Raw genomic sequence first — 17,813 nt, 5'->3', positions numbered from 1 at the left:
TGAAGTCTGGATGTCCTGTACAGAGCACATTCAGTGCTTCTCAGAGATACCAAATGTTTGGAGGTTTCACCATGAACACTCCCTCTTCTTGATCTTTAAATATGGCTGATATTAATTTAGTGATCAAATTTAACACTCTTATGGAAATATGATAATATTTGGTAATTATCATTTAAATCTGACTTATTTTTGAACTGTCATAAATCAACATCTCAGGAAAATGTTATGGGGTTTCAAATCAAAATATAACTTTGTTACGTAACAGCATTTTGGGAGACACAACAAATGAATAGGGAAATTAAATTTCAATATTCCTATGAAATATTAGATATTATGAAAATCTTGCCAATTATTACACTTCTTTTTTCATTTCATGTTGCCCCAAGAACACATTAATATGCAAATTAGATACAGTATATAGATGCATTGTATATTATGGGGAAATCCTCTTACGGCTATTTTACACATGCATAAATCAAAATGGTATATCAAATTATCATGTTATATATTTCATAGCATAGTTGAGAATCATCTTTATACAAAGTTTGGAATAAAAAAAATCCTGAAACCTAAAAATGTATTGATGATTTATTGTTTTTGCCTATTCATGTTCATTCATGTCTTTTTTTTATTTTTTTTATTGAGTCCTGGTTTCCTTCACATAGGACATTGCATAGCATATGAATAAAATATAATTTTTCAATATTGTGATTTTTTTTTCTTATGCTCTAAACAATGTAATGACATGAAAAACTACTAAATTCACAAAACTTTTTTTTTTTCTGGGTCTCAGGAGGTTAAGTATTATTTTAAATATGTTATAGTTAAAAATGCCAGCTAATTGAAGTAAACTAGAACACACCATCTGGGAATTATGCATTAATAAAAATAAGAGATGCTTTGGGGATTCTGTAAAAAAATTTTTACTATTAGTATATTTTTTATATTAAATTTAATCTGTCAAAATAAGGTAATATGCTTTTTTTTTTACAAGCAAATATTAAAAACCAGTAAAATATATAATACGTATTTTTATATATTTTTATTTTACTTATTTATATATTAATTTATATACAATTTATGTTAAAAATATACTTAGTAAAATGCTAAAATAGCATATACTAAGATATTATTTTACTGAGTTTTAAATTTATGTTGATTTAAAATATATATATATATTTATATTTAACTAATTTACTTTTAAATGCTAATATGCTAACGTTGAATTATATGCAATTAAAAATAAGAGATGCATGTAAAAAAATACTAATATTTTTTTTTTCATAAAGATTCATTTTAATCTGTAAAAAATAAATACAAGGTAATTTTTGTCAGCAAATTAAAAAAACAGCAATAATATAGTAATATTTTTTATTTTAATTATTGTTTTATAATATCGGTTTTATAATATTTTTACAGGTTAAAATGTATTTGTATGAAAAAATAGAATGTTAATATAGTAAAATACTAAAATAGTATACACTAAAATATACTTTTACTCATTTTTAAATTTATGCTGATATACAATTTTTACTGATTTATTTTTAAATAAATACTAATATCATGCAAACGTTGCCTTGGAAATTGTGCTCTGATTAAGCTGTAACATATTATTAGATTGGTGTGTGATGTTATGCTGACCTCTAGTGTCCCGGAAAATAAACCTTAATGTACTTGACAAGGACCAGACATAATATCAGTCACATTTTTAACATCTTATTTATTTGAACCGCCAAAGATTAAGAAAATTCTACCAAAAAAATAAAAAATAATTGAAATTATTTTATTTTTTAAATCATACGTCCGCGTCATACTCGTGCCCTGGATGTTGATCGAACGCGTGAGACGGTGCCGGTTTATTCTAACAGAGTTATTAGTCGTCGTCAGACGTTGAAGTTGTTAGTCGTCATATGCACGCAAAACAGCACGATGTCCATGGACATCACGTTCCTCGGGACCGGCTCAGCATATAGTCGCGGCCGATGGGGAAAGTTGGCTGTTTGACTGTGAAGTGACATGTGGCCAAGTATGGTGACCCATATACCAGGAATTAGTGCTCTGCATTTATCCCATCCAAAGTGCACACACACAGCAGTGAACACACACACCGTGAACACACACCCGGAGCAGTGGGCAGCCATTTTTTTTGCTGCGGCGCCCGGGGGTTCGGTGCCTTGCTCAAGGGCACCTCAGTCGTGATTGAAGGTGGGAGAGAGCGCTGTACATTCACTCCTCCCACCTACAATCCCTGCCGGTACGAGACTCGAACTCACAACCTTTGGGTTACGAGTATGACTCTCTAACCATTAGGCCACGACTTCCCAAAATCAGTAGAGGGAGAGGGAACACAGACTCAGTTCATGAGGAGTTCACTTAAAGCGAGTGAGTCACTGTCACTGATGCAGGACTGCTGAATGTCTGAGCTCGTGCTAGTTCAGTTTGAGTTCTTTTGAATGCATCTTGAGTTGTCAGCAGGTGTTTCGTGTTGTATTTACATGTTGCATGCTCGTCCTCTTTTGGGTGAATCTCATGAATCTGTTAAAAATATCAGTTCTGTATTTCAAAATCATCGGAAACAAATGAGACATTATTTTTGCTTATGAGAAATACTTTAGGCCCCTTTAGGGCCATCAGTGTGTGTGTTTTAATTATTACTTTCATGACAATAATCACATCCTTCACTAATGTCTTAATTACTGCAAAGGGGGGAAAAAATCGCTACTGCTATAAAAATCTATTGTTTAAGATTTATTGGTAGTATTTGTTGTACTACCTTTTATTTAGTTTATTTAAAAAAACAATTATAATATTTGTACTGATTTCTTTAGCTGCTCTAAAAATATTGTATTAAATGTTTTTTTTAACCAATTTGAAATTATGCTTATACGAAACAACAATGTTTTTAACAGATTTTTATATGTATGCATGCTGATATGAAGTTATTGTATTACCTCTTTACTTATTTAATTTAAAATGAATGCTGATGTAATGAAAATACTGCATTATAAATCACTGTAGGCTATATTGAAAATCACATTTGAGAGAAAAAAAGCCCTCTATAATACGTGACAATTTGGGCCCAGAATGTGTTTAATTGACATGAAAAGTGCTATGCTTATATAAGTAATATTGTGAAATATTATTGCCATTTAAAATAATTGTTTTCTGTTTTAATATATATTAATATGTAATTTATTGCTGTGATCAAAGCTGAATTTTCAGCATCATTACTCCAGTCTTGAGTGTCACATGATCCTTCAGAAATCATTCTCATATGCTGATTTGCTGCCCAAGAACGATTTCTGATTGTTATCAATGTTGGAAACAGTTGCTGTTCATATGTTAATATTTTTGTGAATAGAAAATTTAAACTGAATAAATAATTCTTGCTGAATAAAAGTTTTAATTTCTTTCAAAAAACAGTGCTATGTATGTGTGTATGTATGTATGTGTATATATATATATATATATATATGCACACACACATGTAGTCTTATATTTTCAACTTTCCCATGTTCCCTGTTCAGGCAAAATCACCAAAGTGTTCATATCTCACCTCCATGGTGATCATCTCTTTGGTCTTCCTGGTTTGCTGTGCACCATCAGTCTGAACTGAAACCCCCAGCCGGATCAGCCTCCACCCTGCGTGGACATCTACGGCCCGCGGGGGTTAAGACACTTCCTGCGTGTGGCGTTAGAGCTGTCCAGCTCGCAGCTGCTCTTCCCGTATGCCGTGCACGAGCTGGAGCCGTCGGATGAGCAGTGTCCCGCGGAGGGGCGTCTCAGTCCTGCGCTGACCGCGAGCAGCAATTCCCGGTAAATTTCGGGAAACTTTCCAAAAATCCCTGGAATGTTTCCGAAATTTACTGGAAATGTCTAACCTTTTTAAATTTCCAAAACATTCTAACCTTTTTGCAACCCTACGGCAGCCTATCTCCACTGGGTAAGTCGTTGCTCTCCATCCCTTTCCCTGGCATTCTGCTACCAGGTCTGCATACCGTGACTTTTTTTCGCTCGTATGCCTCGTGATCTGCATCCTCCCAAGGCACTGTCGGCTCCGCTAGCATCACCTGTTTGCTCATCGCGGACCATGCCACAATGTCCGGTCTCAATTTGGTTTGCGCAATAGAAGCGGGGAATTGCAGCCGCCTGTCCAGGTTTACTCGTAATAACCAGTCACTTCCACTAGCCAGGATTGAAGTCCTGTGCTTAGAAAGGCATTTCTGCACTACCTGACCTGCTGTTTCAAATTGGACGGGCTGACTCTTAAGGCTCTGATGCCTCCTGGTTGCCATCATCCTTGCTCTTTCTGTGTATTCTGCCAGCTTCCATAGCACCTGGTCGTGACGCCACCTGTAGCGACCCTGAGCCAAAGCAATTTTACACCTGCACAAAATATGGTGGAGGGTTCCCTGAGCTGCATTGCACAAGCTGCAGATTTCTTCAGCCCCAAACCACCGTGCCAGGTTAACTGGGCTGGGAAGTGTCATAAGTTGATCTAATAATGAAACTTAACCTGGCTTGGGGAATTCTCCAAAGGTCGCTCCAGCTGACTGACCTTGGTAAGATGTCAGCCCACTTTGTCCACTGGCCTTGTTGGCCTTGACCAACAGCTTTCACAAGAAGTCTTTCCTCTTCCAATCCCATCTCTTCTGTGACCACTAGATTTTTTCGCTCCTTTGATGATGCCTTTGACCAGAATTTACATGGCTCACCCAAGCCAAGACCCTGTCTTCCCTCCTGGGTTTTTCCAACCACCTCTTGGTGCTTCAGGTTGGCAATGGCGTTGTCGACACATTCCTCTGCCTTCTACTTCCTACATTGGCACCAGCGTTTCGGACAAAATAGTCACTTGATTGTCTAAACTCGAGTACAAGCCTGGTCTTCTCCAGTCTGTACCCAAGTGAGATGCTCTTTATTGGAAGCTGAAGAGCATTTCTTCCAAACAGTGCTGAATCTGAAAAACATTGCGGCAGACCAAGCCACTTACGGATATAGCTATTGGAAATAGCATCCAGCTTTGCCACTGTTGTTGCTGTTATTTAACAGTGTCAGCCCTGATTGAATCCATTTTAGAGTTTTTATTTAAATTAAACATTAAAAACCTTATAGATTTTTTTAAATTGATCTTTTATACTATTTCAGTTGTTACTCACAATGAAAATAGCCAATGAAGCTGGCATGGCGTTAAAACACCAGCCAACCAACCAACTAACTATGTAGTACATCTGGCTATACAGTAAAAATATAATATCAGTAATTAAGCAGATATGTAACCACACTGATTGAACTGTAAGATCAGCGTATGCTGTTCTGTGTCAGCTGCGTCACGCGGATACGTTTTCCACGTTGTTTACGCTTTGATTTGAACAAAAACAACGTATCCGTGTGGTGTGGCTGACACAGAATAGCATACGCTGTTTACTTTCAGTGGATATTCTCCAAAATGGCACCAGGGTGACCCGGAGGAGACGAATTGTTGAATAAAGTTGTTATTTTTGTTTTCTTTGCGTACAAAAAGTATTCTCATAGCTTCGTAAAATTACAGTGCAGGTTTTAAACCGGGACCTCTATACGGGTGTCTGAAGAATGGAGAGTCTGTGACTAGATAGTGGACGTGTATTGACCGCCGGCGAGGTGCTGGAGCCGCCGCTGAAGGGCCGTAAGGTGTTTGTGTTCGGGGACTGCAGTGCGCCGCTGTGGGAGGGGTTTAAAAGGGCGTGTCAGGGGGCGGATGTGCTGGTGCACGAGGCCACGCTGGAGGACGGACAGCAGGAGAAGGCCGTGGAACATGGGCACAGCACTCCCAGCATGGCTCACCTGCGGTGCGCAAACGCTGGTCCTGCACCACTTCAGTCAACGCTACAAACCCCAAACACTGCGGCGAGACGATGATGTAACCGAGCTTAAGAGACAGGCTGAGCTCGTGCTGCGGGGGTCGAAGACGGAGGTCATCCTCGCTTGAAGACTTTCTCACGCTGCCTATTGCGCTCAAGAAAAATTTGACACTGTAGTAGTACCTGTAAGACTTATGTATGGACACGTTTTTCTAAGAATTATATTTTAATACAAGGAAATGTTTTAGAATCTGTCAGTTTTTATCATATTTTAGAGTGCTATTTATTCAGAGCTGAATTCTTGAGTAAATGTGTATAGACTGAGTGGTGAGAAATGTGTGGGCCTCTCTGTTGGACGTCCCTGAGCAGGTGAGATTTTAACTTGTTTATTATGTTAATCATTTCATTTTCATAAGCAGAGGCTGCTGGACCAGTGAACCGAGGTTGGTAAGTCTTGCTGCATCTTATTTGGCCTGATTAATGTCTAATGACATGTATGAACCATTTCGGTGTTCTGTATGATGATGACTTTACCCTGTAGAGACCTTTAAATTATCAACATGAGAAAAACCTGCTGCACTCAATCTACTACATGCCTTCTGTCGTCTGATTGATTGTTTAGGCTTTTTTTTAGCAAGTAAAAGGCCTTTTAGTATAATTGTAAAAATGTCCACCTTCAGCTTGTGGTTCACGTGTCTTTTTGTTGTTTAATCTTTATTGATTTTTATAAAGTAAACAGAAGAATAACTTTTATATTGTTAGTAATATTTCAAGATGAATACTTGTTGGACTGAAGCAAATTAGGTGATTATCCATACATCTTTTTTTTTTTTAAGACAAATGTGGTTAAAATGATCAAATATGATCATCAGGCTTTTGTGGAACGTTTATATGTTCATCTCTCAATCATCATTGTATTGCATCGCATTACATGTTTCGAAACTACAGAGCTTTGATCATAAAAATAAGCTTTTAAAATATCTTACTAAGACATTATTGGCAGATATAGAGTGAAAACGAATATTTATATTCATTTTAAGTAGTCTGCTATACTGTTGTTATAAAGATCTCATTGATTTACACTGCAAGCTACTTGAAATGTAAATCAGTTACAGGCATCTTATTTTTAGCCTTATAAATAACTGCACCAAATTGCATATTTTTGCTCAGTTTGAGACTCTGAGCCTTTCTCTCCTTCTTTTCCCCTCCTTTTGTATGAGCTTCAACCTAATGACCATAAAGGCCTATAAAACACATAGGCAGACTTCTTTGCATTTTGTCCAAGGTATCGGGTTCAGTTTTATTTATGTTATTTCATATGTCAGGCTTTAAAGGGGTTAATGGTAAGTAAAGCATATACTTTCTGTCATTAGCTGCACCAAGGAAAATTGCACTAACAATTAGCCTACTGTTTCTAATCCTGATTCAAACACTTCATGCGTCAAACAGGTTGTTCTGGTCTAAATTCACACCGTAGCTTGATCCATGTCATGTCAGGCTCAGCTGAATCACTCAAACAGATTTGCAATTTCATTTGGTGTTGCTAGTGGTGCAGAAATTACAGCCTTTTCACAGTTCTGTAGAAAGATTCGCCATTGATTCTGCCTGTCGTACAGGTTTACAGATGTTCCAAGACAACAGATTAAAAGAAATCCTAGTCTAGGAGTGCCAAATCTTGAATTAAATTCAGAAACGTACAGTATACTGCCTACTATTTCTTTTAAAATTATGTGAAACAGTATGCAGTGTACTATAATAAAAGGTTCTGTGCCACTTGTTGCGTAGCAAGTCTTCCAGGAATTCTGTGCATACAGACAATTTGCATACTGCAGTAAGTAGATGTAGTACAGTCTACCACTGTGAGCACAGCGCTGTTTAGTAAGGTTAAGTATTCTCGTCCTAGTATATATAACACATTGACCAGCTGTTTTACTAGCAGTTTTTTTCAGTCATGAACCGAGAACAGCGTCTGTGTGGGCGGGGCGTATTTACGCTCCTGGCGACGTCACCACGCTTACGTAGAGACGTTCTCCGTGCCTTGACGCCATGAATCGTAAGTGTTTCTGTTGGTATTTTCTCATTTTATTTTTAATTTCCACTTAATACTTTGCTCTAGCACTAAAGTAGGCACTTTATTTGCCCGTTTCCCACATATATAAGGAGTATCTGCTAGCCGGTTAGCTCGTTGGCCTCATAGTGAGATCAGTTGTATTGTCAGACTGGACTGTGATTTATTATTATCGCGTTCACATATTTAGCTGCTATAATAATTAAACGTAATTATGTGCTTTTGATGAGTTTGTAATTGAATAGATCAGTTTGACTTCATTGGGATGATTTGTGTTTCCATCATCGCTGTTTTAGATGTTAATTAAACTGATAAACCAACAATTCTGCATAAATATGAACACAACCGTGTGTAATCAATAGTAATGATATGTGGTATGTAAATTCTCAATTAGGTCATGTTTCACTAGTCTTGAACATAATCTACTTAATTGTATTTGTTTTAGTTTAATGCATTTCTGTCTGTCTGTGTGTGTGTGTGTGTATATATATATATATATACACACACACACACTGCCATTCAAAAATTTGGGATCAGTAAGATTTGTAATGTTGTTGTTTTTTTTTTGTTTTTTTTAAATAGCCTCTTCTGCTCACCAAGGCTGCATTTATTATTTTTTTATCAGAAATACAGTAAAAACAGTCATTTATAATTTATTCCTGTGATCAAAGCTGAATTTTCAGCATCATTGCACCAAGGAAAATTGCACTAACAATTAGCCTACTGTTTCTAATCCTGATTCAAACACTTCATGCGTCAAACAGGTTGTTCTGGTCTAAATTCACACCGTAGCTTGATCCATGTCATGTCAGGCTCAGCTGAATCACTCAAACAGATTTGCAATTTCATTTGGTGTTGCTAGTGGTGCAGAAATTACAGCCTTTTCACAGTTCTGTAGAAAGATTCGCCATTGATTCTGCCTGTCGTACAGGTTTACAGATGTTCCAAGACAACAGATTAAAAGAAATCCTAGTCTAGGAGTGCCAAATCTTGAATTAAATTCAGAAACGTACAGTATACTGCCTACTATTTCTTTTAAAATTATGTGAAACAGTATGCAGTGTACTATAATAAAAGGTTCTGTGCCACTTGTTGCGTAGCAAGTCTTCCAGGAATTCTGTGCATACAGACAATTTGCATACTGCAGTAAGTAGATGTAGTACAGTCTACCACTGTGAGCACAGCGCTGTTTAGTAAGGTTAAGTATTCTCGTCCTAGTATATATAACACATTGACCAGCTGTTTTACTAGCAGTTTTTTTCAGTCATGAACCGAGAACAGCGTCTGTGTGGGCGGGGCGTATTTACGCTCCTGGCGACGTCACCACGCTTACGTAGAGACGTTCTCCGTGCCTTGACGCCATGAATCGTAAGTGTTTCTGTTGGTATTTTCTCATTTTATTTTTAATTTCCACTTAATACTTTGCTCTAGCACTAAAGTAGGCACTTTATTTGCCCGTTTCCCACATATATAAGGAGTATCTGCTAGCCGGTTAGCTCGTTGGCCTCATAGTGAGATCAGTTGTATTGTCAGACTGGACTGTGATTTATTATTATCGCGTTCACATATTTAGCTGCTATAATAATTAAACGTAATTATGTGCTTTTGATGAGTTTGTAATTGAATAGATCAGTTTGACTTCATTGGGATGATTTGTGTTTCCATCATCGCTGTTTTAGATGTTAATTAAACTGATAAACCAACAATTCTGCATAAATATGAACACAACCGTGTGTAATCAATAGTAATGATATGTGGTATGTAAATTCTCAATTAGGTCATGTTTCACTAGTCTTGAACATAATCTACTTAATTGTATTTGTTTTAGTTTAATGCATTTCTGTCTGTCTGTGTGTGTGTGTGTGTATATATATATATATACACACACACACACTGCCATTCAAAAATTTGGGATCAGTAAGATTTGTAATGTTGTTGTTTTTTTTTTGTTTTTTTTAAATAGCCTCTTCTGCTCACCAAGGCTGCATTTATTATTTTTTTATCAGAAATACAGTAAAAACAGTCATTTATAATTTATTCCTGTGATCAAAGCTGAATTTTCAGCATCATTACACCAGTCTTCAGTGTCACATGATCTTCAGAAATCATAATAATATGCTGATTTATTATCAATATTGGAAAAAGATTTCTATTCTAAATAAACGCTGTTCTTTTTGACTTTATTCATCAAATAATCCTGAAAAAAGTATCAGTTTCCAAAAAAATATTAAGCAGCAAGTTTCCAACACTGATAATAAATCAGCATATTATACTGATTTCTGAAGGATCATGTGACACTGAAGACTGCAGTAATGATGCTGAAAATTCAGCTTTGATCACAGAAATAAATTATATTTTAAAGTATATTAAAATAGAAAACCAGTATTTGAAATGGTAATAATATTTTACAATAATGCTGTTTTTTTTCCTGTTTTTTTTGGTCATAAATGCAGCCATGATGAACATAAGAGACTTCTTTAAAACACAATAAAAATCTTACTGATCCCAAACTTTTGAACAGCAGTATATATATATATCTGTCTGTCTGTTTTTCTGACTGAATTCAATGTAACATGCTTTACAGGCATGTCAAATAATTGTATGTTTGTTTTCTAAAGCATAGTGCAAAAATATTGTATATTAAGTCATGCTTATGGTCTCTCTGTGTTTTTAGGCTGGTGTGGACCACGTCTCGACAACAAGGTGTGAAGACAGACGCGTTGAAGGACGTTGTTTATTCTCACCTGTGGTTGAGTGTAATTCCAGCAGCATGTCCGTCTCCAGCACACCCACCAGTAATGATGCCTGTCTGAGCATCGTCCACAGTCTCATGTGCCATCGACAGGGAGGAGAGAGCGAGTCTTTCTCCAAACGAGCGATAGAGAGCTTGGTGAAGAAGCTGAAAGAGAAGAAGGATGAGTTAGACTCTCTGATCACTGCCATCACTACGAATGGAGCTCATCCCAGTAAATGTGTGACTATACAACGCACGCTAGATGGTAGACTGCAGGTCTGTTTGATTATTAAAATGGACTGTTTTATTGTCTTCAAGGAATAGTTCACATTTAAAAATGAAAAAATTGCTGATACTCCCCCTCAGGCCATCCAAGATGTAGATGAGTTTGTTTCTTCATTACAGATTTGGAGAAATGTATCATTCCATCACTTGTTCAGCAATGGATCCTCTGCAGTGAATGGGTGCCGTCAGAATGAGAGTCCAAACAGCTGATAAAAACACCACAATAATCCACAAGTAATCCACACCACTCCAGTTTATCAATTAACGTCTTGTGAAGAGAAAAGCTGTGTGTAAGAAACAAATCCATCTAGACATTTTTAACTTCAAACTCGCTTCTGGCTAAAATATGAGTCCATAATCCATAATAACACTTCTCCCAGTTAAAAAGTCCATCCCATGTTGTCCTTTCACATCAAAATCCACCAACATATTTGTTAAAAACAGTATTAATTTGTAAACATACTTGATGGGTGCATATTTCTCTTCCGATGCAGATGAGACGACTTTTTCACTGGACAAAACAGTTATTATAGACTTGTATTTTAGCCGGAAGTAATGATTTAAAGTTAAAATGCCTTAATGATGGATTTGTTTCTTACAAACACGCAAGACGTTAATTGATAAACTGGAGGGGTGTGGATTACTTGTGGATTATTGTGATGTTTTTATCAGCTGTTTGGACTCTCATTTGACGGCACCCATTCACTGCAGAGAATCCATTGCTGAGCAAGTGATGGAATGATACATTTCTCCAAATCTGTTCTGATGAAGAAACAAACTCATCTACATCTTGGATGGCCTGAGGGTGAGTAAAGTTCCAGCAAATTTAAATTCTTGGGTGAACTATTCCTTTAAGATGATCTATAAATGGAAGTTACTATGGTATGAAATTCTGTTCTATATTTTATCTTCCGTGAGCACAGTTCTGCTGTGGTGATGTGTAGATACATTTCATTTGTTTCTCAGGTGGCCGGTCGTAAAGGATTTCCTCATGTTATATACACACGGCTGTGGCGATGGCCGGACCTGCACAAGAACGAGCTGAAACATGTGAAATACTGCCAGTTTGCCTTTGACCTGAAATGCGACAGCGTGTGTGTGAACCCGTACCACTACGAGAGGGTTGTGTCTCCAAGCATCGGTGGATTGTTTTCTGTTGTCATGCTGCGAATTGAAACTTTCTTACTATGTAGAATAATTCTTATTTACATGATCTCTCTCTGTCTTTCCATTTTCAGATCTGTCTGTTCTGACTCTGGGTGGCCCAGGTGAGGGTGCTCTTAATTAAAAAATTTTTTTTTAAATGATCTGTACTTACATATTGTTATAATTCATTTCAAAATGTTTTTGCATAAATTGTAAAATTATGCTAAACTGTGTAATTGACCCAAGACACACATACTACCATTCAATAGTTTGGGGACAGACCTTACATTAAATTGATCAAAAGTGTCAGTAACTACATTTATAATGTTACAAAAAATTATATTTCAAAAGATGCTGTTTTTTTTTTTACTTTCTAGTCATCAAAGAATCCTGAAATAAAAGGATTATGGTTTATTTTAAAAATGTTTTAAAAGAATATTATAATATAAAAAAGCATAACCGTTTTCAACATTGATAATAAGTCATGTTTTTTGAGCAGCAAATCAGCATATTAGAATGATTTCTGAGGGATCATGTGACACTCAAATTCAGCTTTGCATAACAGAAGTAAATAGCATTTTAAAATATATTCAAATATAAAACATTTATTTTAAATGGAAATAATATTTCACAGTATTACTTTGTTTTTGGTCAAATAAATGCAGCCTTGGTGAGCATTAGTGACTTTCAAAAAAATTCCAATCACTCTCTGACGATTTTAAATAATTTAAATTCAAATCAATATTTCATGTCCTTTTATTTAATCGATTTGCTAATTAGCCATAAAATAAGCAGGATTTTATACAGTCTGTTTCCTAGTGGAATTTATTTTGGAATAACTGTATGTGATCCACTGCAGATTGGTGAATAAGTCATTTAGCCTGTGTAAGTGTAGGTCCGAGTGTAGATCCCCTGGTGAAGGATGAGTTCGATGGTCAGCCGTCTCATTCTGCTGCTGATGGAGGTCACAGTATTCAAACCATCCAGCACACAGCCTCTTCCTCTGCCCCGCCCGACGCTTTCAATAGCCCCGCCCTCCTGCCGCCAGCCGACTCCGCAAGCTCCGCCTCCACTTCTGCATTCACCAGTATGGCTGCAGGTCCAACCAGTAAGTCAGTATTTCTTCCATTTGTTCAACCAGCAGGACAGAATGCATCGCCTATTTACATGTCATGCAGCACTTCATGCATCTTCTAGCTATAGCCCATCTGTCAAATGAACATTGTCCTGGTACCTGATGATTTGATATAGCTCTGAGAGTGTATGATATCCACATGTTTTCCTCCATTAGATGCCCCCAGCTCATGGCCCAGAGGAAGCAGTTTTCCTCCCAGCATCCCTCATCAGAACGGCCACCTGCAGCACCACCCTCCTCTTCCTCATACGGGCCAGTACTGTGAGTCACTAGAACTGCGCCTAACTACCATCACTACCTGTTTTACTCTCATCATTAAATGTTTCTCTTTGTCTGTCTTGGTCAGGGTCAGTGCATAATGAGCTGGCGTTCCAGCCTCCCATATCCACCCATACAGGTGAGGAATAAAACACACTGCATCCCGATTCACTAACTAGAGAAACTATAGTACGTGAGATAAAGATCAAGAACGATAACTAACTGTGACTAACACCAATGCATGTTTATTGTAAGCACACGCTGCAGTTTTGTCATCTGCTGCTTCAAATGCTCAAGCTCTTTAAAGTCAGGTGGATTCTGATTGTCTGTCAGTGTTTTTCAGCTGAAATAATCGTTCTGATAGTGATTCCAATGATATCATTCCTCTGGGTTGTTCTTGTTATAGTTGTGATGTGGACACCCCTCTTCTCATTATTAAAACTTATCATTATCGTCCTTAGAGTGAACAGGCCTTTAATCTGTCGTAGTTGTTATTGTTAACTAAAACGAAATATATTAAACACCATTTTTGCTGCCACTTTTAACAATAAGGTTTCATTTGTTAACATAACGGATTGACAAATGCTTCTAAAGCATTTGTTAATCTTAGTTAATGTTAGTTTTAACATATACTAATGCATTATTAAAATCAAAAGTTGTCTGTTAATATTATTTAATGGGCCTGTGCTAACATTAACTAACAATGAACTGTTGTGTTTTTATTAACTATTCTTAAATATTAAATAAAAAATACAGTAACAAATGTCTTGCTAACTAATGGGACCTTATTGTAAAGTGTTACCACATTTTTGTTAATTGAAATAAAGCTGAAATAAAATTTAATTTAAATAGATGAAAAACCTAGTCAGTTGCCAAGGCAACATTTCACATTTTTGTTTAGTTTAAGTTGAAGCACTAAAATTACTTACTGGAAATACAATATATAGTAAATCTGAATTTAAAACAATAAAAATCTAAAATGTAACATTAAAAATTACACTGGTGCCTTATCATAAAATGCCAAAGATGTGTGGATCATACATTATTCCTGGTAAATTTTGTATCTGTAGTATGCAGTATCTGTAGAGGCTTTTTGGGCTAATATTACCCACAACCCCTTGCAGTACAGAAGAGGTTGAGTTCATTTTACCAGTACATCATCACCTTAACATGTACTGTACTGTAGTATCAGTATCATACTGTGTTTTTACATACAGCAATGTATGTACTTACCCATCATCAGTAAAGTACATACTTTTAGTGCATCAGAGAAGGAATCAAAACATTATGCAGCCATAATTTAACATTTTAAATATGCGTATTTCAGAATTCATATTAAAATCCTGTGTTGTAAGTATTGAATGTACTAATTGATTTGTAACTGTGCGGTTTCTCTCTGTCTTCCGCTCAGCTCCAGATTACTGGTGCTCGATTGCGTACTTTGAGATGGACATTCAGGTGGGCGAGACGTTTAAGGTGCCGTCTAACTGTCCCGTCGTGACGGTGGACGGTTATGTGGACCCGTCAGGTGGAGATCGCTTCTGTCTCGGCCAGCTGAGTAACGTACATCGCACAGAGGCCATCGAGAGAGCCAGGTATGGTGATTGAATCGTCACTGGTAACCCTAACACTGTGTCCTTATCAGTGGTATTTAGGATTTTTATTTAAATTGTGAATTCAATTATATTTTTTGCATTTTCTGTTTTCAATTTTAGTTACAGATTTTAGTAATTTTGTTGTGCGTTTTTGTCATTTTTATTAATATTATTATTATATGTTATATAGTTTTTATTCATTTTATTTCAGTTATTTTAGTACATCAAGTTAAACTAAATGAAATGCGAGATAAGAATTAGTCTGTCCCAGAAAGGGATATTATCTTTAAATGAAACGAAAACTATTAAAACATTTTTGCTAATTGAAGTAAAGCTGAAATACAATAAAATAGAAATAACTGTGTCCTTATCAGTGTTATTTCAGCAACACTGAGATAGTATTATAGTTTTTATTCATATTTTGATTTAGATTTTATTTTTATATTTTGTTTTCATTTTAAAGTTGTAGTAATTTTGATGTGTATTTTTATTAGTTTTTTCATTTTTTTTTGTTTTATTAAATTTCAGTTAAATATTATTTTATTTCAAGTAACAAAGATGTTTTTTTATTTTTATGTTTTTTTATTTAGAATATCAGTAATGAATAATAAGCCATATTTGTATACAATCAAAATTATTTAATTATTACTTAATTTAAATTAGTATTATTTAGTATATAGTATTAGTATTATATTATTTAGTTATTATTTTATTATTATTATTATTATTATTATTATATTTATATTATATTAAATAATAAATATAATACTTGGCCAGACATCACTTCACTTCACATTTTTATTTATATTGTGAATTTAAATTTAATTTTTTTGCATTTTCTGTTTTCAATTTTAGTTAAAGATTTTAGTAATTTTGTTGTGTGTTTTTGTCATTTTTATTAATATTATTATATGTTATATAGTTTTTATTCATTTTATTTGTTATTTTAGTACATCGAGTTTATTAGTCTGTCCCAGACAGGGTTATTATCATTAAATTTTATCATAAAATAAATATTTTTGCTAATTGAAGTAAATAGCTTAAATAAAATAAAATATAACTTTAACACTGTCCTTATCAGTGATATTTTAATATCACTGAGATAGTATTATAATTTTTATTCATATTTTGAATTAGATTTTATTTTTATATTTTCTGTTTTCATTTTAAAGTTTTAGTAAAAAAAAAATTATTAGTTTTTTCAATGTCTTTTTTGTTTTATAATATTTCAGTTAAATATTAATTTATTTCAAGTAAGAGAGTTTTTTTTTATTTAGAATATTAATAATGAATAATAAGCCATATTTGTTTACAATCAAAATTATTTAATTTAAATGATTGTTTTATGGGTTTAGTTTTAGAAAACTAACAACACTGGTGTTATTAAAACATATTATTTAAGTTTATAATAAAAAAATGTATTAACAATAAATAATACATTTTAAATTATATTGTTTGTTTATTATCACAATAGTAGTAATATTAAATCATTAATAACGTGAAATCAGATTTGTTTACAATCAGAATATTACAAATTAAGTAATAATAAAGCATATTTGTTTACAATCAAAATGATTTCTGTTTTTGTGTGGTTTTAGTTAGTGTAATAACCCTGGTCCTTAAGAAGTGTAAGCAACAGCACTGAATGACAAGACTTTATGCCGGGCGATCGGATTGTCTTTTCTCCTCCACACCTGCCTACAGTTCTCCCTTCTAAGCTGCAAACTGTTCTCTGTCCTCCAGGCTTCACATCGGTAAAGGTGTTCAGCTGGAGTGTAAAGGAGAGGGTGACGTGTGGGTGCACTGCCTCAGTGACCACGCTGTGTTTGTGCAGAGCTATTATCTGGACCGCGAGGCTGGACGAGCTCCGGGTGACGCCGTCCACAAGATTTACCCCAGTGCCTACATCAAGGTAACACAAGCACCCACTCCACCTGTTAGGATTATTTACAGTATACCAGAGTCTTCACGAATAAACAAAAGCACCTTCTTGGACATAGATAGTACCATTACAAATTAGTGATATTCTTTTGAAGTACCATGGAAATACTATGGTATATGTGACCCTGAACCACAAAACCAGTCGTAAGGGTAAATTTGGTGAAATTGAGATTTATACATCATCTGAAAGCTGAATAAATAGGCTTTCCATTGATGTATATTATTAGGATAGGACAATTTTTGGCTGAGATACAACTAACTGAAAATCTGGAATCTGAGGGTGCAAAAAAATCTAAATATTGAGAAAATTGCCTTTAAAGTTGTCCAAATTAAGTTCTTAGCAATGCATATTACTAATCAAAAATTAAGTTTTGATATATTTACGGTAGGAAATGTACAAAATATCTTCATGGAACATGATCTTTACATAATATCCTAATGATTTTTGGCATAAAAGAAAATCAATCATTTTGACCCATACAATGTATTTTTGGCTATTGCTACAAATATACCCCAGCGACTTAAGACTGGTTTTGTGCTCCAAGGTCACATATGTGTATACAGTGTGAGGCAGCTACTTTTGATATATATATATTTTTTTATGTAGTTAAACTACAGTCAAGCAACCTCTGAGTCAGCCACACTACTAGTAGTTAGTCTACTAACAAAAACAACATTTAAGCTATTTAAGGTCTTTTTAAATGTAAATAATGAAAGATTCAATCATATCATATATAAGTTTACAGTGGGTACGGAAAGTATTCAGACCCCCTTCAATTTTTCACTCTGTTATATTGCAGCCATTTGCTAAAAT

General features: G+C 35.1%; 2 protein-coding genes across 3 annotated transcripts in view; both read left to right on the top strand.

Moving 5' to 3' along the window:
* Positions 1–4,685: 4,685 nt before the first annotated feature.
* Positions 4,686–6,014, top strand: elac1 (elaC ribonuclease Z 1). Its single transcript, XM_016449628.1, is given in 5 exon segments — positions 4,686–4,773; positions 5,554–5,605; positions 5,607–5,813; positions 5,815–5,962; positions 5,964–6,014. Coding segments are annotated over 5 exon segments (546 nt in total).
* A 1,791-nt stretch (positions 6,015–7,805) lies between these two features.
* Positions 7,806–17,813, top strand: part of LOC107659302 (mothers against decapentaplegic homolog 4-like) — a 15,737-nt gene continuing 5,729 nt past the window's right edge. Inside the window, exons 1-9 of one of the 2 annotated variants that reach the window (XM_016448233.1) lie at positions 7,806–7,890; positions 10,580–10,915; positions 11,891–12,065; positions 12,163–12,192; positions 12,966–13,178; positions 13,362–13,466; positions 13,552–13,602; positions 14,875–15,058; positions 16,802–16,970. In XM_016448233.1, the coding sequence (XP_016303719.1) occupies positions 10,676–10,915; positions 11,891–12,065; positions 12,163–12,192; positions 12,966–13,178; positions 13,362–13,466; positions 13,552–13,602; positions 14,875–15,058; positions 16,802–16,970 (1,167 nt within the window). In that variant the 5' untranslated portion in view covers positions 7,806–7,890; positions 10,580–10,675. Of the gene's footprint in view, positions 7,891–9,188; positions 9,274–10,579; positions 10,916–11,890; positions 12,066–12,162; positions 12,193–12,965; positions 13,179–13,361; positions 13,467–13,551; positions 13,603–14,874; positions 15,059–16,801; positions 16,971–17,813 lie in introns of those variants that run through there. The other variant, XM_016448297.1, reaches the window with a different exon arrangement.

The sequence above is a fragment of the Sinocyclocheilus anshuiensis genome, unplaced genomic scaffold (genome assembly GCF_001515605.1).
Source record: "Sinocyclocheilus anshuiensis isolate Anshui unplaced genomic scaffold, SAMN03320099.WGS_v1.1 scaffold433, whole genome shotgun sequence".
NCBI lineage: Eukaryota > Metazoa > Chordata > Actinopteri > Cypriniformes > Cyprinidae > Sinocyclocheilus > Sinocyclocheilus anshuiensis.
Note: the sequence above shows the minus strand (reverse complement) of the source record. Positions and strands in the feature narration are given on the sequence as shown.